This window comes from Armigeres subalbatus, chromosome 3, assembly GCF_024139115.2.
Source record: "Armigeres subalbatus isolate Guangzhou_Male chromosome 3, GZ_Asu_2, whole genome shotgun sequence".
In the NCBI taxonomy this organism is placed as follows: Eukaryota; Metazoa; Arthropoda; class Insecta; order Diptera; family Culicidae; genus Armigeres; species Armigeres subalbatus.
In genome coordinates this window covers 30,361,468-30,384,852 of record NC_085141.1, presented here as the reverse complement: position 1 = coordinate 30,384,852, position 23,385 = coordinate 30,361,468, and the positions used below count along the sequence as shown (strand labels likewise).

General features: G+C 41.9%; 2 protein-coding genes across 2 annotated transcripts; one reads left to right on the top strand and one right to left on the bottom strand.

Moving 5' to 3' along the window:
- LOC134226041 (protein maelstrom homolog) lies at positions 1–18,148 on the top strand. Its single transcript, XM_062706558.1, has 4 exons — positions 1–538; positions 614–815; positions 10,882–11,777; positions 16,833–18,148. Exons 1-4 carry the CDS (start codon positions 386–388, stop codon positions 17,397–17,399), a joined length of 1,818 nt encoding a protein of 605 aa, XP_062562542.1. The 5' UTR covers positions 1–385; the 3' UTR covers positions 17,400–18,148.
- LOC134228026 (uncharacterized) lies at positions 4,221–8,490 on the bottom strand. The gene is made up of 2 exons (XM_062709790.1): positions 6,047–8,490; positions 4,221–5,980 (listed from the first exon to the last, which is right to left on the bottom strand). The coding sequence occupies exons 1-2, from the start codon at positions 8,340–8,342 to the stop codon at positions 4,437–4,439; spliced, it is 3,840 nt and encodes a 1,279-aa protein (XP_062565774.1). The 5' UTR covers positions 8,343–8,490; the 3' UTR covers positions 4,221–4,436.
- Positions 18,149–23,385: the final 5,237 nt, after the last annotated feature.

The window sequence follows — 23,385 nt, the reverse complement described above, 5'->3', positions numbered from 1 at the left end:
TTCATTCTTCAAGTTCTGGCGGAAGCCGAAAGACGATGCTTCGTTTCTGTTCTCGCATGTGAACGGCAATAATTGTGTTGTTTTGTAAATTCATGTTAAATTTATTGATTAAGGTGGTTAAATTGTGAATATAAAAGTGTGTTGTGTGTGCGTTGCATTAGGTTTGCCGAAACGTAGAAAAAAAATTGTTACGTGCTATTACGAAAGTGAGACAAAATCGTGTCCGACATCTTGGAAGCATTAGCATTTCGCCATTCTGTGAAGCATTTTCGGTATCGCAATCAGACGAAAAGCAAAACATCCTTTCCGGCTGTCGGAAACCGGTTCCACACGGCTCGCATCTGCGCTGCATTTTTCGATCCCGTGCAGGCATTCGTGAGATAAAATGGCTCCGAAGAAATTCAACAGACGGAACCACCAGCCGAAGGGACCCTACTACTTCTTTATGATGGAGTTCAAGAAGAAGCAGGAAGCCGCCGGATACTGTTTTCGGAATGGAGTTCACGAGGTGCAGCAGAAAGCCTCCCCCCATTGGAATGTAAGTATCTGAATTGATTTGTCGATTGTCATCGATATACCTATATCAAAATGAATTTGTTCTCATTGCCGATAGTCAATGACCAACGAAGAAAAGGAGCCCTACCAGAAGATGGCCACGGAACATCGTAAATGGTTGCGGGATAATGGAGAGAAATACACCTCCCAGGGCATTCCGCTGACGATGGTCGAAGCTGAGCAGAAAGCCAAGCAGGCGAAAGGGGACTTGATTAAGAACACAATAAGCGATATGCTGGACAAGGCCGTTGCCAATAATGGTAAGCATTCTATGTATTGGAAGGTTTTTACCTGGCGAAAGCATCGATATTCGGGACACAGACATAGGGGAAAGGAAAAAGCTTTGAAAAATGGTAATACGTAACACGCCCGCACTTTATATCTTGACATCATTATGTTTAAGCCCTCTTCTAGGTACGTTTCCAATTTTGTTCTGTATATTCGGACAATAAAATTTATGTAGATGCGGATAATTCATATATCTTAGAGAATAAACATTCTGGCATGTGGTAGTTTGATCTCCACATACCAAAATTATTGTTTCTTGAAAAAAAAAATTAAAAACCTGAATACACAGGATTTTATTTTTACACGATTTTTTTTCGCTCGTGTTTTTTATATTGTATCTTTAATTTACCACCAAACTCTTCGCAACATGTTTCAAAAAATTCAAGATAAATCAAAGAAAAATCACATGATAATTGATATGCGTTTAACATTTAGGATGAGTGGAAAATTGAGAAAATATAATTCGAGTAAAAACAAAATCCAGTGTAGAACAAAACTAAACTTTGATAATCCTAGTAAAATCAACGGAAAATAAGCTTTTCTCGTGTATATATTGAATGAGTGACACCGCAAATGATTATTTCAAGTGCAGGGCTGTTACAACAGTCGCGGATTTCGCGATTTTTGCGTTTTTCGCGGATTTGTCGCGGATTTACCCTTCCAGTCGCGAAAATCGCGGTTCCTTCAAACATTGTCGCGAAAATCGCGGATTTATAACTACACTCTCGCGAAAATCGCGATTTTCTCAATTTAATTTTAGGATAAATTCAACATGTCGATTATTTGGGCGTTTCCAAAATAGGATTGCTTATTTCAAAGATCAAAGATACAAACACATGGTATTCGAATAACCTTTTAATAGTCGTATAGATGTTGGTTTAAGTGGACACATAGAAAGTCTGTTGAATTGCATTTATAGATTACTGAAATGCTAAGAATTATTTATTTTATTGCCTAGAACTTTTGTGCCACTAATTTCGGAATTACAATTATGATTACTTGCGCTGCATAGAGGGTCGACGATAAAGTTGGATCAAACGCATTAATATTCACACATGCAACTGCCGGGACGGAACTGATAGCTGATCGAAGCTGTCTTTATTTATGTGTTTTTGATTTATAATATTAGGTTCAACACCAATGAGGAAAGGAATCAGAAGGATTCCTTTCGCGAGCCAACCTTGGGTCCCGCCAATAGCAAGCTACAGCTTAACATATAATAGCAATTTAAATTAAGAGGAAGGCCGGGCCAGGAGGGCCGCCTTGTGAGCCAGCCAAGGGCTTCAGCAGTTATTTTGAATTAAAATTGTCACATTAAATTTATACTGGGGTTCCTGCCGCTTTGTATGACTCCTTATCCTAGGGTGGTGGGAACCTGGTTCATCTGCATCCTCGAGTGTCTCGCAGTTTTAATCTTTTCTTTGCGCGCTGTTCTCCGGTGGTGTGTTAACTTGCTGCTGAAGGATTGAGGTCTAGGTTGGGAATGCCACGTTTTGGTCATCCTCGGCAATATCAGCTGCCAAACAGAAAATCCTTGTGGATGTTCGACCTCTCTTTTCGTTGAGAAAGGATCGGATCGCATGTCGATGGTTGGGGCGATATTCAGAAATCCGAATATCGTCGGTTGAACGATAGATAGGTTTTTTTCATTGCCCGACCATCAGTTGCGTCATGTTTTGCATCATGCTTAAAAACTCCCACTATTGCAGGCATCATCATAGTTTTTTTTTCAGTTCAATGTGTTTTTGTTCCATTACCTGTGCTTCAAAATTCCTCGCTGTTCTTATATCCATTGAGAGTTTATACGTGATTACTTAGTTGCAACGAACAGTCAGACTGAACTCAAGCCTTGAGACTCCAAAAGACTCCTACGATGGATAGCACATACGGCACATACGGCTCACTGTAGATGGCTCATCGATCCTGTCAAGAACCTCCTTCGTTTGGGAGATTACTCACGAGTTAGTTGCGGGGGCAAAATCTAACTATTTCCGCTTACTAAACTTCACTCCGATATAGATTCATTAACATACTCAGTTAATCCTGGGCCAATTGTTAAAAGGCGCACTGAAGTTTAGTACGCTCAGGTCTACTTCAATTGCAAAACACCATCGTGTACGCGACCTACCATTAAGCCTACCTACGCTCTCTTTTGGTACCTCTAGTGCCGTGTTATATAAGCATAAGAATTCCCATCCATTATCTCATACGTAGTGGTAATGACATCATTTTTCAAATCGTGAACATTATCCAAGTTTTTAAAAATTCGTAGGTCTTAGAACCGTACCTGTCCGCCTCTGGTATCATTCCGCCTGAGTGCTTTTAAATCAGATTCGTCAAGCTTTGTACGGGCCTCTGCAGAGCTATATCGCTTGCTTTTGAAGAAATTGGTCTTATTATTTCCAAACTGGCGGATTGATGGAAGTGCAAAATCGAATAACTGATCATTAAATAGCCTGACGGATTATTGGTGCGTCCATGCCCTTGTAAAACGATGGCAGAGATTAGAAATAAAAACTATATAGCGTACTAAAAAGTATAATTCAAATATAACCCTTCATCATCTAACTGGTATTTACCTATACAACATCGATTAGAATTGAGGGTTTCCCGGAAACATTAAAAATTGAATTTCTTTGGTTGAAGCGTTAACTATGCCGTTTTGGGTATTACATAAATTAGCGAATGTTCTTTCATTTTCTTTTCTATCGACGAATATGCCAATAGATTAGAAGCAAAAATATTGAAATTTCGCATTTATAAAACGTGTTTTGAAGAAAGAAATTATAATTTTGTTTGTCGCGGATTTGTTTCTACAGTCGCGGATTTCAATTTGCCAGTCGCGGATTTCGCGGATTGAAATTCGACTAGTTTGTAACAGCCCTGCAAGTGCTTGTAAGAAAATTATTGTTAATTAAACAAGTGAGCCATGTAACAGAACTGCAATGTATTCTGGGTGGATAATGTCCATGATTATTGCATTGAAAGTATGCATCCGTGTTATTGTTTACGGGCTTTTGAACAAGTACAATTCATTTAAACAATTTCCCATTAGTTTTGTGTGCGGCTATGAGAATGTGCTCGAAAGCACATGCTAATGCAATATTTGCATTTGAGTTCTCACTCACACGTTCAATCTTTTTCTGCAAGAATCAAAGTATTGTCAAACTTGTTCGGTCATCTGGGGTCAGGTTTAAATTTACTCTCAATGGCACACAATTCTCAATCAAAACTAATTAAACATTTCATAGTACATCGTGAAATAAAAACAATAACGTAGATTCTATCAAATTTGCTACTACTTCAAAATCTCATGGATGAAATAAGATCTACCTATGTGATTTTATTATAAAATTAATTTGACAAATTGATTTTAAGAGATTTTACTAAATGTCCCACGATAGCTCAAAACGGTTCACACGCGACTTGGAATTTGATGGATTATGCGAGAGATTGAAAACTACGTCCGTCGTGTTTTACGCTAACTTTATTTCTCTTTTTAGTTCGATACAGTGTTGCCGAATGATGTAATAAAAAGGATGAATTTATACACACAAAATTTCGCATACTCATTTCTTTCGTATTGCAACCATTCATTCTCCCCCCGTTGAGACCTCTGGCTCAACAGAAGGCAGTAGAGCAATTTTAGTCACCGCTCGCTTGTACTCGCTCGTCGCTGTTCGCACCGTAACTACCCTAACGGCACCGTCGTCACCTGGATGGGTTGCCACTATACGTCCACGTCGCCAATGTTGTGGTGGTAAATTCTCGTCGACCAGTAGCACCAACGCACCAATTGCAAATTGTTTTAGGCCATCGTGCCACTTCTGACGGCCCTGGAGTTGATGAAGGTACTCCTTAGACCACCTACGCCAAAAGTGCTGCTGCATCAGCTGGATGTGTTGCCATCGAGATAAACGTCCGATCTTCTCGTCTTCGTATGATGGCTCTGGTAGAGCAACTGCTGATCGACCAATCAGAAAATGTGAAGGTGTAAGCACCGATATATCACTTGGATCCTCTGACATAGCGACCAAGGGTCGCGAATTTAGAATCGCCTCAGTTTGAGCCAGAAAAGTATTCATTTCCTCTGTCGTCAATCTGGTCTCACCGATAACCCGCTTCATGTGGTACTTTAGCGACTTCACCCCTGCTTCCCAAATTCCACCGAAGTGAGGACTTCGGGGTGGGATAAAGTGCCATGTGACTCCTTTCACCGAGCAGAATTCATCCAACTTAAGGCGATGATGTTGATTCTCAAACAAACCTCGCAATGCAGCAAGCTCGTGATTTGCTCCAACAAAAGAGGTCCCGTTGTCGGAATACACATCAGACGGAACCCCACGTCGACTCGCAAAACGATGTAATGCAGCAATGAAATTGTCCGATGTTAAGTTTGAAACTATCTCAAAATGTATCGCCTTCACAGCCATACAGACAAAGACGACAACGTATCCCTTGAATGTTTTTGTGCTTCTTCCTTCTGGCTTAAGTAGAAACGGTCCGGCGTAATCAATACCGACCCGTGAGAATACTGGAGCAGGGTTGACACGTGGCTTCGGAAGACTGCCCATTAGCTGCTTGCAAATAGTAGGTCGATGTTTCGCACATATTTGACATTGAGAAATAATCCGCTTAATGATGGACTTCGCTCGTATGGGCCAATAACGTTCACGGACTATTGATAGCAATCCACTTTGTCCAACATGGAAATTCTCTTCGTGTAGTTTTCGGACCAACACCACCGTGACGTGATGCTTTTCGGGTAATAGTACTTGGTGCTTCCCGTCGTATGGGATGGCGGAATATTTCAGCCGACCGCCAACTCTTATTAGTCCATCCTGTCCCATGAATGGAGCCAAATTGGAAAAACAATGCCGTTTGTTTGATTTAGCATTCAGCTCCTTCAATAAATCACCAAACACTTCCTTCTGCATCACTAGGAAAATAGCCCGTTCTGCGTTTGCAACTTCACTAGCATTGATGCTTGTAACAACAAGCCTCTTGTGTGTTATGTAATCGATGAATCTTAGGACATATACCCACGCTCGTTGCAATTTACGGTAGTCGCTTAAACGATCTAATCTGATGCATGTACCCTCCATAATGAGTGCAAATACTGTTGCTGCCTTCAGTTCTGGAACATCAATAACATCATCATATACGTCGTGCTCTAGTTCATGTTCATGTAGATGTGGTGAACCTTTCCACCAGAGTTCGTTGCTCAATAAGTCGATGGGCAATGCGCCTCTTGAGATCACGTCGGCCGGATTGCTTTCTGATCGGATATAGTTCCAATGGTAACACCGTGTCAACTCCACAATTGATGCAACACGATTTGATACGAATTGATTTAATGCCGACGGCGACTTTTTAAGCCAGCATAGCACGATAGAGCTATCACACCATAACGTTACGTTGTCAAATTGAATTTGCATCGAAGCAATCGCTTTCGTTGTCAAGTCAGCCAAAAGTTTTGCTGCACACAGTTCCAGCCGTGGGATTGTCATAGATTTTAGTGGAGCCACTCTAGATTTGCTTGCAACAAGATTCACACTGATCAAACCATCTGCAGTAATACATCTGGTATACAGAACCGCTCCATAGGCCCGCATCGAAGCGTCCGAAAATCCATGCAGCTCTACTCGTACAGCGTTTTTGGGAATCAAACAGCGATACTTTTGCATTTCGTTAACGACAGGCAGTTGTTTTCTGAGCGTAGACCATTTTTGCAGCAACTCTTCCGGAAGATCCTCGTCCCAATCCATACCAAGACGCCATATATCTTGCATCACCAACTTGGCTGCTGTTAGAATTGGTCCCAAGAACCCCAGAGGGTCAAATAAGCGACCGATATCCGATAAGACCATTCGCTTAGTCGACGATACATGTTCACCAATCGGCTGGACAAAGAATGTAAAATAATCCTCCAGCGGATTCCAAATGAGGCCCAGAGTTCTTATTGCATTATTGATACCAGTATCAACGAAACTAACAAATTTCTCTTGCAGATTTTCTGGTATTGCCTGCAGTACTGCGGAATCATTCGAGCAATACTTGTGGAGACCAAATCCTCCTAACGCTAACAACGACGATAATTCGTGATAAAGCTTCACTACTTCTTCTGTTGACTTTCCACCAGTTAGGAAATCATCAATGTAACTGTCGTACCGTATTACTTGTGCAGCCAATGGAAATTTCTTACCTTCGTCAGATGCCAACTGGACAAGCGCTCTAGTTGCATGATGCGGTGAACTGGCCACCCCGTACGTTACTGTTTTGAGTTCGTACACCTTGCGAACGCCATTTCCATCAACCCACAATATTTTTTGGAACTTTCGGTCATCCTTGCAAAGCCAAACTTGGCGATACATTTTCGGCACGTCTGCCGTCAGTACCACCGGATGTGTGCAGAATCGAAGAATAACGGTTTGAAGGTCACTTTGGACTGTCGGTCCCACGCAGAGAGTGTCGTTAAGAGAAACTCCAGATGTAGTGCTGGCCGATGCATCAAATACCACGCGTATTTTTGTTGTGGTACTCGTGGCCTTGAACACTGCGTGATGTGGAATGTAATATCCACAATGGTTATCTTCTGGAATCTCCTCCATATGGCCGAGTGAAAGATATTCAGCCATGAACTCGAAGTATTGTTCGCGTTTTGCCGGATTCTTGGCCAACGATATTAAAAGCTTGTCTAGTCGTTTGTTGGCTATTTCGAATGACTCACCCAATTGCTCCTTACGATCATTAAACGGCAATCGAACTGTGTAGCGCCCGTTTGCTTCTCGTGTATGTGTCTTCTCGAAGTGTTCTTCCACCTTCGCTTCAGCAACTGTCAAGTTCGATTCTACGCCAACGTTTTCGATTTCCCAGAATCGTATTAGTGTTTTGTTCAGCATCTCGTCTTGGTGGTTCAATTGACAAACTCGCAGACATTCTTTGGACTTCCTGGTCTGTACCGTTCCTCCAACGACCCATCCTAGCTCTGTCTCTGTTAGCGTAGCCGCGTTTTTGCTCAACCGCAGGCGACCCTTCTTAAGCAGATCGAAGAATATTTCGTTGCCGATGATTAAATCAATCTCGCCAGGTGCATAGAACGATGGATCAGCTAGCTTTATGTTGGATGGTAGCGGCCAGGATTGGTAATCGACTTCAGTGACTGGTAAATTGGATGTTACTTTTGGTACGACCAGGAAGTCTAGAATAGATGAAGAGAAAGAATTAATGCGCGAAGCGATGTTCGTGCTAACCATATACTTAACCCGTGTCTGGATATCATTGAGGCCGCAAATAGGAAGGTCGACCCTTTGCAGTTGCAGGTTCAGCTTGGATGCTAGTTTTTCTGTGATTATGTTGCTATCAGATCCGGAATCTAATAGCGCTCGAGACTTGACAGTGATGCCACCTTTTCCTAATACCAAAACCTCCGCTGTAGACAGAAGTACTTGTCGCTTCTTATTGTTGTTCTGGGTGCACAACGTGGTTGCGCTTTCCATCTGGGGTTTATTGTCCTGCGATTCCGGTTGATGTACCAGTGTTGCCTGTGGCTTCTCCGAATCGATGGATGGTTTTTGTGTTTCGTTGGGATGTAACAAGCTGTGGTGCTTCCTACCGCATCATCTAATCTTGCAACCTTGTTCAGATGAGCAGTCTGCAACTCGATGTTTGGATTTCAAGCAGTTAAAGCACAAATTTGTTTTCGTGACGATAGATTTGCGCTCCCCTACACTGAGCTCATGGAACTTAGTGCATTTGTATATGGTGTGCTCTTCTTTGCAACATGGGCAACTCTCCTTGCTGGTCTGAACGAATGATCTGGACGAAATTGTCGCTGGCAGTTTCGGATTCAAACCTTGGCGAGCTTTGCTTGTTATGGTTAACTGCTGTGTTGCATGTTGCTGTGAACGATTAGTCCGCTGCAGGACACGGCCGGTTTCCCTCAGAAAATCCATGAACTCCTTGAAGTTTGGCATCTTTCCGGTACCAAGTTTCAGTTCCCAATGTTCTTGAGTCTCCCTGTCTATCTTTTTGTATAGAACATTGACGATAATCAACTCGGCTAACCCATTTACAGCGTAACCATGGCCCTTAAGTGCTTCAGTATGCTTGGCACAAACTTCCACCAACTTTGCGATTGCTTTACCACGGTTTTCCTTCCCTATTTTTGGGAAGTCGAGAATCGCATCGATATGCGTGTCCATGATTAATCTCTTGTCTTCGTATGCATCTTCGAGTATTTTCCAGGCCATGTTGTAATCGTTGTTATTCACAACATCCTGGTCAATTTTGTTCTTTGCTTCACCCGTCAAGCAGTTTCGCAGATGAAGGATCTTCATAGCCGGAGTTTCGTTCGTGTACTTACCCATAATACTGGTAAAAAGACTCTTGAAGCTATACCAGTTTTCTGGGTTTCCGTCGAAAGTTGGAAATGGTGCATGCAACTGTGGCACTTGTTGTTGTACATACACTGATTGTTGCGGTAGCGCAACCTGGTTTTGGCTAGACGTCGGAGCAGTTGCATCGATCTTTACATTGAGACAAATGTACAGTTGATTATGAAGGTCCTCGAAGGTAGTGTACTCTTTTCGATGCTCGTCACGTTCATCTCTGGGAACCATGGCGCAAATATCCGAATATATTTTGTCGTAATCTGCAGCACACCGACGCAAAGTTTCCAAATAGAGATGGAGTAAATGAACGTTGACATCTGCCCGCAACGCATCGTTCATTCGCAACAGCTTCTCAATCAGCATGTCCCGCCGATCAATTAAAAGCTCTAGATTCTTCTCCATGTTTTGCTTTTCTGCTTTTTCTTCTTTGCCGTTTTCTGATCGGCAATCGATGGCACCGGTTTGTTGTTATTGCTCCCCGTCAGAGCATCCAAAATATTCCGACGTGTCACTCCCGATAAGATACCGCGCGGCGTTTCCAAATTCGACATTCAAACACTCTTTCAGTTTAGACCGACGGAAAACGGATTGCACTCGCGTTTTCTTTTTCTTTTCGTTTTTCAGTTTCCAGTACTGTACACTGTTTGAACTTTTTCCTTGCCAACAAAATGGCGTCTCCGCACCGTGCTCACACGTGCTTCTACGCCAAGATGGCGTTACTTTTTCTTCGTGCCAGGGGCACACACTTTTAATGGTGAGTTGGCCTTGGGCCTCCTGCACCCTTCTTTTCAGCCTTGCACAGAATTACGACGTGTCACGGACACTCGTTTCCACTGGTGGCGTAGCCTTGCGCTCAGCACCACGTTTTAACTTTTTGGCCTCGGGTCGAACTCAGCACACGGTGCTTCATATCACGTTCCCGAACCGCTCGATCGCGAAAAAACCATCATCATTCCTCCGAAATCCGGGAGAACGGACCAAAATGTCCCACGATAGCTCAAAACGGTTCACACGCAACTTGGAATTTGATGAATTATGCGAGAGATTGAAAACTACGTCCGTCGTGTTTTACGCTAACTTTATTTCTCTTTTTAGTTCGATACAGTGTTGCCGAATGATGTAATAAAAAGGATGAATTTATACACACAAAATTTCGCTTACTCATTTCTTGTGTATTGCAACCATTCACTAAATTCGAATACCAAAGCTATATACATTACAAAATTCGATGAAATGTGTATAGCTTTGGCATTAACTTGTTTGAAATTTTCCATTAGATATGTGAAATATGATTTGGTACAATATGTGCTCATAATTTTTGATGTTGTCTTTTAAACGATTCGATTGGTAGAACTGGTACCGAACTTCAGAAGACCTGCATTGAAGAGAATGACGAACTCTCAGATGACGTCTGGTCTGATGTTTTGCTGGTAATGATGGATCAACTTGGTCTAAGAGCATTTGGGATTCACAACGAACAAACGTTATAAAAGCACTCACAGACTTCATGTATTTGAAAATGATGAGCGCGTATCATTCAAGGCCGAGTCTACGTTTGAACGGACCAATAATTTGTAAACTGTCGCAGCGTACCTGCTAATATAGATAGAACTAATTTCGGACTTTAATTTCACTCTTTTTTCAGAGCTGGAAAAGTTGGAATTCTACTTCATCTCGTTTGCCTACTTCTGCGTAACGTCTGGAGGCACCTACATCCCGGCCGAGATGGGTTTGGTGCGATACAGCCTGAAGGACGGCGTCATGGACAAGCTGCACATGTTCATCGATCCGGGAAAGCTTCCCCTCGGCATGGCATACGATGCCAAACAGCACTCCGAAAGCGACCACCAGCTTCCGATTCCACCGGACGCCAAGGGAGAGAAGGACAACGACGAGATTATTCTCAAGATGTTCAGTTTCTTATCGCAACAAGAGAAAATGCCTCCACTGTTCACTGAAACCAATGACATCAGAATGGTTGAAAACATCCTGAAAGGAATCCTGAACCAGGGATCGATGGACGAAAACACTTTGCTGGTTTGTCCGCTGTCGGAGATGTTCTACCAACTGAAACGCGCTACCGAAAGTTTCGGTATGGACATCAAAACCTTCCCCTCGGTACACATCGCCCAAGCCATCATCCAGAAGGATGTTTACGAGTACACGAAGGATATCTCGTGTGAATTTCACGAAGATCAGGGTAACGGAAAATATTGCCCCCTGTCCCGATGCGTCCGCTGGGCTTATATCATTTCCGACAGCTGCTGCTTGGATTTGAGCATCGAGATGAAACCCGGCCGTCACCTGCCGATGAATGCCGACACGGCACTCTGCAACACGACGGAAATCGTCGACACCAGCTCGTACATCAGCAACCAGATGGACAACTGCTCGTTTGTGTCCTCGTCCGAGCTTACCCACGTGACGAATCCGAAGATGTATAAACTGCCGAAAGGGCACTACGATTCTTTGGATGACAAAAGCAAGGTTTTCAGTCACAGCCGCGGGTTGAAGTACGATTCGGACTACAGCCGTACGAAGGTGAGTTTCATTTAGTAGTTCTTTTTCGCCGATATGAGTTGTTGGATTACTTGCATAGATACAGCGTGGTAGTACGCCATTTCCTAAAATATTGTAGATCTCCACCTGTTTTGCCTTGTTCGATGTTCTTCCAGATTCTCACAAGATATGGCATGCACTCAAACATGATGTAAGGGCGATCGGGGCAATATGAGAAATCGTTCCGCTGAAAAGCTTAAAAAGTCATCATTCAGATGTAGTTGATTTATACTAGGGAGGTTTACCTTTTATAAAACGACGATGTATGATGAAAAATGCGTTTGGAATTTGTAGGAATGAACTTTTGAAAATGTATTGATTTTAATGTGTGTTCCCGGGGCAATATGAGCCACCATTTGGGGCAGTATGGGCCACCCATCCACAATATTTTTTTGGGAGAGAAAAGTGTCGTATACAAGCATCGATATCTCCGTAGCTCTCTCAAGACAGTGTAGTGTGTTCTCAGCTAAAGCTTACGCCATCCACCTAGCACTCAAATCAACCCGAGTTAAACGACTAGCCATTCTCTCTGACTCCGCTAGCTGTCTTTCAGCTTTAGAAATGGGCAAATCAAATCATCCATGGATCCAAAACATCGAAGATGACTTCCAACATAAGGAAGTCTTATTCTGTTGGGTATCAGGTCATGCAGGCATCCAAGGCAACATTAAGGCAGACCGACTAGCTAACGAAGGTAGAAGGAAACAACCAAAGCTAAGTGACGTAAGAAGCGTATGCGAAGGCTAAAGCGTAAGCGCAGGAAGATGCGTGCGAGGTCCAAGTAAATTACTTGATTCCTAGCGTCGTCTATCCCTCGGTAACTAAGGATAAGGACCCAACCAGTACTGGAATAAGTCGTGATCGTCATAAGACAGAGAGCAAAGCGCCTTTTTCGATTTCAGGCGACTAAATGAAAGACTACCGCAGTGCGAATATTGAATCCGACCACTACCTCGTTGCAGTATGCCTGCGCTCAAAACTCTCGACGGTGTACAACACGCGTCGAAGTCGGACGCCGCGGCTTAACATTGGGCGGCTACAACACGGTAGACTAGCCCAAGAATACGTCCAGCAGCTGGAAGTGGCACTCCCAACGGAAGAGCAGCTAGGCGCAGCGTCTCTTGAAGATGGCTTGAGATGTCATTGGTAGCACCGCAACCGCTGCACTAGACACGGTGCCCCCAGATCAGAGAAACGACTGGTATGACGGCGAATGTGAGCAGTTAGTGGAAGAGAAGAATGCAGCATGGGCGAGATTGCTGCAACACCGTACGAGGGCGAACGAGGCACGATATAAACAGGCGCGGAACAGACAAAACTCGATTTTCCGGAGGAAAAAGCGCCAGCAGGAAGATCGAGACCGTGAAGAGACGGAGCAACTGTACCGCGCTAATAACACACGAAAGTTCTATGAGAAGTTAAACCGTTCACGTAAGGGCCACATGCCACAGCCTGATATGTGTAAGAACATAAACGGGAACCTTCTTACGAACGAGCGTGAGGTGATCCAAAGGTGGCGGCAGCACTACGAAGAGCACCTGAATGGCGATGTGGCAGACGAAGATGGCGGTATGGTGATGGACCTGGGAGAACGCGCGCAGGACATAATTCTACCGGCTCCGGATCTCCAGGAAATCCAGGAGGAGATTGGCCGGCTGAAGAACAACAAAGCCCCTGGGGTTGACCAACTACCAGGAGAGCTATTTAAACACGGTGGTGAGGCACTGGCTAGAGCCCTGCACTGGGTCATTACCAAGATTTGGGAGGAGGAAGTTTTGCCGCAGGAGTGGATGGAAGGTGTCGTGTGGGCGATAAGCTGGATTGTAGCAACTACCGCGCAATCACATTGCTGAACGCCGCCTACAAGGTACTCTCCCAAATTTTATGCCGTCGACTAGCACCAACTGCAAGGGAATTCGTGGGGCAGTACCAGGCGGGTTTTATGGGCGAACGCTCCACCACGGACCAGGTGTTCGCCATTCGCCAAGTACTGCAGAAATGCCGCGAATACAACGTGCCCACACATCATCTATTCATCGACTTCAAAGCCGCATATGATACAATCGATCGGGACCAGCTATGGCAGCTAATGCACGAACACGGTTTTCCGGATAAACTGACACGATTGATCAAAGCGACGATGGATCGGGTGATGTGCGTAGTTCGAGTTTCAGGGCATTCTCGAGTCCCTTCGAAACCCGCAGAGGGTTACGGCAAGGTGATGGTCTTTCGTGTTTGCTATTCAACATCGCTTTGGAAGGGGTAATACGAAGAGCAGGGATTAACACGAGTGGTACAATTTTCAATAAGTCCGTCCAGCTATTTGGTTTCGCCGACGACATAGATATTATGGCACGTAACTTTGAGAAGATGGAGGAAGCCTACATCAGACTGAAGAGGGAAGCTAAGCGGATCGGACTAGTCATCAACATGTCGAAGACGAAGTACATGATAGGCAGAGGTTCAAGAGAAGACAATGTGAGCCACCCATCGCGAGTTTGCATCGGTGGTGACGAAATCGAGGTGGTAGAAGAATTTGTGTACTTGGGCTCACTGGTGACTGCCGAAAATGACACCAGCAGAGAAATTCGGAGACGCATAGTGGCTGGAAATCGTACGTACTTTGACTCCGCAAGACGCTCCGATCGAATAGAGTTCGCCGCCGTACCAAACTGACAATCTACAAAACGCTAATTAGACCGGTAGTCCTCTACGGACACGAGACCTGGACGATGCTCGTGGAGGACCAACGCGCACTTGGAGTTTTCGAAAGGAAAGTGCTGCGTACCATCTATGGTGGGGTGCAGATGGCGGACGGTACGTGGAGAAGGCGAATGAACCACGAGTTGCATCAGCTGTTGGGAGAACCATCCATCGTTCACACCGCGAAAATCGGACGACTGCGATGGGCCGGGCACGTAGCCAGAATGTCGGACAGTAACCCGGTGAAAATGGTTCTCGACAACGATCCGACGGGCACAAGAAGGCGAGGTGCGCAGCGGGCAAGGCGGATCGATCAGGTGGAAGATGACTTGCGGACCCTCCGTAGACTGCGTGGTTGGCGACGTGCAGCCATGGACCGAGCCGAATGGAGAAGACTCTTATATACCGCACAGGCCACTTCGGCCTTAGTCTGAATAAATAAATAATAAAATGAAAGACTCGTGGGTTCTTTGATCAATTTCACACGAAAGGCAGTCATGAAAGGATGTTGTGCTTTATTTTAAAATTAAAATTTATATATTATTTTAATGCATATATGCAAAAAATAGTGACTAGTCGATAAACTAATTATATTCCTTTAATTCACCGGGTTGAATTTGTTATAAACACAAGGATAAAGCAGATATTGCACACTTTCATGCCCTGTCATGGGACAAAAATTGTTTGAGATTTTTGTAGCATGCCATTCATCCTTTGCGTTTCTAGAGATATTGAAAGGGGCAGATATGTAAACATCGCGTGACATCTCTCATTGAAAATGAGAAATTCCAGTACTGGACCCAACATTGAATAAATAAGCTTCTTAGCACTTAGCTTAACGCTGGGACGAGGTTTGGCATTCCTCACGAAACCTCAAACTCCGTGAAATAAAACACTCTACAAATTCATGGATTGACTATAAAGTACCATCAGACCAAAGAGTCCTAACAAGGCTCAGAATCGGACATACAAGACTCACTCACCAATACTTAATAAAAGGATCAGACAACCCCCCTCCCTCCCTATGTGAATGCTGCGGAACTGTCGGCAATGTGCAACATATCCTCCTGGACTGCAGAAAATACCAAGTCCAATGTGAAAAATCTAACGTCGATTCATCCAGCCTTTTAACAATACTTCGTAACAATCCTGAGGACGAATATAAACTTATAGCGTACCTTAAAGAAACAAATCTCTATACTCAATTGTATTTTTTTCGTTATTTTAAGACACAAATGCATCTACAATGTGCAAAATGTCGATAATAAAAATAATAGGGAGCGGGACCATTTGGGCAGCACCCCCTATTCCCGTCCACAACGTTAATAACTCGACCGCGTTCCAACCAAATGGCTTGATTCTTTGTAGATCACTAGATATGGACAGAAACTACACATGTACTAAAAAACAACTAACTCGGTTGTAATGTGCTCGAGTAATGAACGTTGCTGACGGGAATAGGGGGTGCTGCCCAAATGGTTCTCTACCCTATAGTAATTCTGCCTATACAGCGAAAATTTACATTTTCATGTGTACCTATGTTCATGTTTGAATTGAATTTTAATGCGGTTTCCACGTTTAAGCATATGTAGAGCATTCTCTTAAAGATCATATTACTTTTACATGATAAAACTTGTTAATGAGCTCAAATTGAGGGTGGCTCATATTGGCCCGTATGTCCATATTGCCTACAACCCCTACATTTTATTTTCAAATCGGATAGTGACGACAGCGACAATCTTTCTCTTTAGTTAAAGACCTCTATTCATTATCGTTTTACTCTTGAAAATTTGAAAACCTCTTCTATCCGTTTTTGAACATTCACACTTTACATACGTAGAATACCTCTGCAAGAATCAATGGTTTATAAAGAGCGTCTCAGTTTACTCCCAGTTTTTTACCTCGTAAGAAAAGTCATTCTTTCTTTTCAGAAGCATTCCAAGGTAAGGAAATTCTTCAACAACTCAAAACATTGCATCAGAATCAATACCCACAACCCTGTACTTTATCTAAGAAAAGTCCCACATATTTTTAATTACCATGCCTCCCTGCTTCTTCATTTTCTTGTACTTAAATGGACGTGAGTATGATACACTGAAGAATACTGCACTGTTGAGATAAAAAAATGTACACTGGGGTCGGGTTTTACGCGATTTGTTTTTGTTTGTTCCTATCCTTTGGATTTACATATTATAGAAATCGAGTTGAATATTTTAAGAATTGCACGATGGACAAATTTGTGCAGCTGTTCCCATAATCTATACGAAAAACTTGACTGTCATTAAAAACGTGAATTCTCACCATTGCATCTGTTTCCTACTGTTTTTTTTACAGATCAAGGATGAATATCCGGCATTGGGCGACTCGATAAAGAAAGAAGGCTCAAGTAGCAGCAGCAGCAGCCGTCGCGAGTCATCCCGTAGTGCATGGGAGCGTTCATCCACGCGAGACTATTCTCCGGCGCGTAGCTCATACGACGCCTATGATCGGCGTGATCGGGATCGGGACAGCAGCCGTCGTGATCGTGACCGTGATCGCGACCGTGACTACTACGGCGGTAGTAGCAGCAGCAGCCGCGACTACGGCCGTGACCACGATCGTGATCGCCACCGTCGTCGCGAGTCGCCGGAACGTCGACGAGGCGAGAGCAGCCGCAGCAGCAGCGATTACGTTCGCGTTAAGCAGGAACGGCACTCGTCCGATTCTGAGAATGAAGAGATGCGTTCGATTTCTTCCCGGTCCAGTGATGCGCACCGAGTGGGTGGGTATGGTCGTGGTGCATTATTTGCTGCGCCGGCTTCATCATCGCGATCACCGCCGGGAGGCAGTAGCTTCTCTTCGAGTGATTTCCCCGAGCTGGGAGCGGTCCGTAGTGCTGGGCGGGGCATGTTGAGCAAGTAAGCGGACACCCTGGGGAAGAACATTGAGAATATTGACAACAGAGAAATCGATGAATAACAATGTTCGACTGCTCAGCATGGTCCAGCATGAATCCTCTACGTTTAAGGCAAGTTTTGCTTCAATTGTATACATTAAGTTTTGAAAGTTTTAATTTGTTTTCGGTCATGGTTTTCTTTTTTATTATTTTTATAACATCTTTCATGTTTCGTGTCACACTTTTTTCCTAACAATTCACATTTAACTTCTTTCGTAGTCACGGAAAACATAGAGAAATCCTAATCCATTTTAGTATCGTGACAACCAGTTTTTGAAGAAAATCAATGTATGTATCTAAGTTTAAAATTTACTTCTATTGCTTTATTAATGTTTTGTGTAAAATTGTGTACCAATGCCAGTTTATATTGCTCGTAACAAGAGAATGAGAACACAATTTGAAAAAATATAACATCCTTTAAGAAGGAAACTAAAATTTGAAAGACATCGCTTCAAATCAAAATAAATTTTCATTTATTCCCTATGATTCGAAGAAAACTGTCAAAAGCGATAATTGAAGCACGAATAATAATAGAAATACAAAATTAGTCACTTAAGGAACCGAAAAGAAATGCGAACAATTGTGTAAGAAACCAAAAGAAAATGTGAAGGAATGATACTGAAAGAACGAAAAATTCTACATATAAAGCAGTTTAAAATTATCTTCATGTAACAAAACAGTTGATAAATATTCAATAAACGTGAGTCACAGCTTACATATACGATTGCATAGAAATATTTTTATCCGAATATGCCTTTTCCCATTTTTATTAGTGTGTCTGTAGGTATAACATTTCATCATACACCCGATTCTTTTTTTACACGGATTATTTTCACACGGATTTTTTTTACACGGCTTTTTTTACACGGATTCTCGAAATAACACGGATTTTTTTTGCACGGTTTCTCAAAATAACACGGATTTTTTTTACACGGTTTCTCGAAATAACACGGATTATTTTTACACGGATTTATTTTTACACGGAACGCATCCCCATATTAACAAAGAGCCAGTGACTTTTTTACACGGATTTTTTTTACTCGGCTTTTTTTTACACGGTTTCTCGAAATAACACGGATTTTTTTTGCACGGGTTCTCGAAATAACACGGATTATTTTTACACGGTTTCTCGAAATAACACGGATTATTTTTACACGGATTTTTTTCACACGGCACGCATCCCCCGTGTAAAAAAAGAATCGGGTGTATTTTACTGTGTACACTCATGTGTACCTACTTACGCGGTTGAAATTCATTTATTTATTTAATGAGCGTATATCAACAGACATCCTACAGTCCAAATGATATTAAATAAAACTACTTAATCCTAAGACTAAACTTATACTAAAGTGTAGGGGCATTTGATCGTTTAACATGTTACACAATAAACAGTAGGGAGGATGGGGCAAGATCGCCACCCGTGGCAAGATAAGCACTTCTTAAGTTTAACGCTAGTATGCCTTTTTCTCTTTAAGTAACCTCGCACACTGTTAAACTATAATAGTCCAACAAAAAAAAATGACATAAAAAATATTATCAAAATAAAATGAATTTGAAATACAGCTAAATTAGCAAAACTTGGTGAAAACTTGGATTTTCTGTAAGGGAAATAGGGAAACTGTTCCATTTTCTATCTCACTGAACATATACTCATCTCATCGCAAAACAAATAAATCAAGCACCAATTCTGCCGCTTCTTTTTGCGTGCTCACTGCTGAGAAAAATCACAAAAAAAAATAAACAAATTAAATTCTTTGTTTTGTTTTTCATGGGATGGATATCGGAGCTATGAGATGAAGTCCAGGAGCAGTAACCCTACACAAGTGGGTAAGTGGGTGAAGGAAATTGTATATTTCATGTTCATCAAGTCATAAAAAATGATTTATCATATTTATGACATAACGAATCATCAATCCCAGTGGCGTCGCGTAACCTCACTTTTTACCTGTGCACTGACCCAAAAAATGAAAATTTTGATATTTTGACAGCCCAAAGGGAAAATAAAATTATCAGAGTCGTTTAAACTAATCAAAATCTAGTTATTCTATGCATTTCCGCACACTAATTCCTTAAATTTAAGTCCAGTGCATGGGTAGATTGAGGTTAGGGAAAGGCCACTAATCTATCCAATCTTTATATGCCTGCGAACAAGATCTTTGAAAAATACTTTTAGGATACAAAATATTTGGAAAACAAAAAATCGGTTTCAATTTTTCACTTGCCCCACATAAGTGAGAAAATAAGTGAAAAAATGATTTTAAAAGAAGATTTTTCAATATAAGAATACATTTTCTGTTCATATATTTCATGCAAATGATAATTATACTGAATAGAACATAACTGTCATCTGTTGTGATGCTTTTTGACACTTCATGAAAGTCAAAGGTCACTAGAGTGCCTACACGGAAGAAAAAAAGTACCCAAAATTGAGTACTTTTAAACTTACTTTTGAGTTATTTTTTCTCTTCGCTTTCATCCACTCTTTCTTTTGTTGTCAAAAACAAAAGAGCCAAACAATCCAACGACGCCAGTTCAATACGGGAAGCCAATTTTGAGTTTCATTACCTGAGGTCGAAATTGAGTGAATTAAACTTAAATTTGGGTAAATAAATTTTCCGTTGGGTACTTTTTGACAATGGTAGTAAAGGCAAACTACTTCGACCCTACTTACTCAATTTTAGCTTCCCGTATGGATGTTCGAAGTTGGGTGAATTAAACTCACTATTGGGTAGTTTATTTCTTCCGTGTACATTAAATGATTTTTATGTTTTCTTTACTTGAATTCTTTGGGATCTAATATCTCATCTCCATTTGTGTTTAACACTACTTTCTATTTCAGGTTTATAGTAAGATAATAAACCTTGGCGATAGTGCAGAGAAATTATCTTTGAAATATTTATCAAACCTGGAATCATATTGTGTTCCATTAACAATCCACTTATGATTTCAGTAGAAGAGTGTACATTAACAAATAAATAAATTTTATAAATTTCAACTAAATAAATCATAATTGTTGATATATTTGCAATAGTAGTGATTCTTGTATTTAAGCTATATAAATAACCGGTGATGGATCGACTGTATGTTTAATTTCATTTATTGAACGGCTGCTCAGTCTTACATTTTTCACAACGAGTTTATTATTTACCCGACGTTTCGACACGGAATTTTCCCATTGAAAAGACACAATTCCCGTGTCGGAACGTCGGGTAAATAATAAACTCGTTGTGAAAATTGTAAAACTGAGTAGCGGTTCAATAACTAGTATATAAATAACATTTTCTCACGAATTATTTATCAAACATGGATTAATTAAAACACTGACATGTGGGAAAGTGAAAACAGCACAACTTTCGTGTCAGATTATCCATCGTGCCAATTGTCGTAACCTTACAAATCCTCGCTCTTCAATCAGCGGAAAATTTGTCTTCAACTCCTAAAATTGGAAAGCGTGCTTACGCTCCAAGAAAAGAACACTGAATGACCATCGTTTATTTTCATTCGAACAATATAGAATTCCCTGTCAGCCTACTGAGATTGAATTTCAAATGTCTTCTCATTAGCTTCTTAGTATGCTGGCATTTCAATTGCATGCTACGATTGAATTTCAAATACGTTATCATTATTTTATTATTGTCATTTTAAAATAGTTATGTTTATTTCATTATTTTTTATCGTAAATCCAATGTAACCAAAAATACGAATCTTTTTTCCCGACTCACTTGTAAGGTTACTGATACAAGACATGACACTCTTGGCACTTTGGGTTCCTGATTTAGTATTACATACCACGTATCACTGTAATAACCAAAAGCCTTCGAATGAGTTCGAATTGGTATCATTTGTTTATATACGCTTAAAAGAAATTATTTGTGTTTGAAAAAATTGAGAAATGCATTCAGTGTCGGAAAATTTTACTTGCCCCACCCATGGTAAAAAAACAGGCAAAGCAATAAAATATTTTTTTCATAATTTTGATGTTCATATCAATATTTTTGTGGCTGGAATTCAAAACTACAAAGAAAACCAACTCATCAATGCACTACTTGAATGTGTTATGGAAACCACCATAAAAAAATATTTGTATTTACTTACTTGATACTTGATGGACTACAGCTCTTCGATGAACCTACGCCGAATGGAGTATCCTTCTCCACTGGACTCGATCCTGGGCCAATCGCTTCCAGTCGCCCTGAACATTGAGCGCCCTCAGGTCCTCTTCAACTGCAAAAAGCCATCGAAGCCTGCGGCCTCTTCCGGGTTCTCTACTAAATATTATCTTCGCTTGACGTTCTTCCGGCATACGAACAACGTGACCAGCCCACCGTAGTCTGCCGTGTTGTATAAGCTTAATAATATCCAGCCCTTTATACACCTGGTACAATTCGTGATTCATACGACGCCGCCAGATACCGTTCTCCTGTTTACCGCCGAGTATTGTCCGCAGCACCTTACGCTCAAACACTCCGAGAGCTCTTCGATCAGCCTCCTTTAACGTCCATGTCTCATGGCCGTATAAAGCCACCGGAAGAATCAGAGTACAGTAGCCGTTCGTTAACTGCAACATGTTTACTTTTCAGTTAACGAATGCCGTTCGATAACTGCAATGCATTCTAGACGTCAAACGGTTGTCAATCGACGTCAGATGCAATAAAAGTGCATTCAAATGTGCAGCGCGATGCAGCTGTTATTGAGTCTGACATCAGTTTGAAGTTTAGCCGTTCGATAACTGCAAAACTGTTGCAACTATCGAATTGCAATTAAAAAGCATTGCAGTTAAATGACTTGCAGTTATCGAACGTCTACTGTAATATACAGCGCGAGTTTTGTTTTCGTTTGCAGACTACGGGACTTAAGCTGGTTACGAAGTCCGTAATAAGCCCTATTTGCAGCTGCAATACGCCTTTTCACCTCGCGGGTAACATCATTATCGCACGTCACTAATGTTCCAAGATACACAAATTCTTCTACCACTTCAAATTTTTTCACCATCCAGCACTATTTCGCTACCACCACCACTAATGAACCCACGTTGATTGTCAGCGATCATGTACTTCGTTTTGCTGGTATTGATCGTGAGTCCAATCCTCGCTGTCTCCCTCTTAAAAGGCGCAAAAGCCTCTTCCACGGCACGGCGATCAATTCCGATAATATCGATATCGTCCGCAAATCCCAGGAGCATATGCGATTTTGTGATAATGGTACCGCTTCTTTGCACACCAGCTCTCCTAATCGCTCCCTCGAGCGCTATATTGAACAGTAGGTTCGAGAGTGCATCACCCTGCTTTAATCCATCTAAGGTAACAAATGACGTCGATATTTCATCCGCAACCCTTACACTTGATTTCGATCCGTCCAACGTTATACGAATCAGCCGTATCAGTTTCGCCAGAAAACCATGTGTATGGGCAGGTCGTGGCTCACCTAGAACTCCAACGGAATGGTCACCGTACTTCACTAGTAGAAACTCCGAACAGCGAACGAACACGTTTTCCTTTGCACAGGTGGTATTTTCTCTACGCGAGTAGCACAAGACACGATAAACTTTACCACTTCTCGTTTTATTAGAAAGTGCATGCAAAGAGAATTTCGATAGTTTCGATTTATTTTAACGTCTACCTTGACCGGTGGCTAGCGAACAACTAAACTGAGTGACCGTCGGCTACTGATATGCCGAATAGCTGTCTATCGTGTGATAGTCGAAAGCGTGAGAAACTCTCCACACCTTATCGGTGATGGTATCGGCCTAGCGTGTATAACATACATGGATCGTACAGAACATCGCCGCCACCGAAATTCACGAATTTCTAATTCAAACAAAATTAATAACTGCCATATCACTTAAAATACTAATACATTCCAAGGCTGATTACAGTTCTTCATTCTCTAATGTTGCTATAATCTACGCTACCTATTCACAGCAGCCTACAATACTGAACTTCTTCTAAACTA

Bases quoted from the DNA above. Each gene is read 5' to 3' on its own strand.
- LOC134226041 (XM_062706558.1), top strand. From the start codon at position 386: ATGGCTCCGAAGAAATTCAACAGACGGAACCACCAGCCGAAGGGACCC. The intron at 816-10,881 runs GTAAGCATTCTA...CTCTTTTTTCAG, and splicing joins CAAGGCCGTTGCCAATAATG to AGCTGGAAAAGTTGGAATTC. The intron at 11,778-16,832 runs GTGAGTTTCATT...TTTTTTTTACAG, and splicing joins CGGACTACAGCCGTACGAAG to ATCAAGGATGAATATCCGGC.
- LOC134228026 (XM_062709790.1), bottom strand. From the start codon at position 8,342: ATGGAAAGCGCAACCACGTTGTGCACCCAGAACAACAATAAGAAGCGA. The intron at 5,981-6,046 runs GTTCACCACATC...TTGATGTTCCAG, and splicing joins CAACGAACTCTGGTGGAAAG to AACTGAAGGCAGCAACAGTA.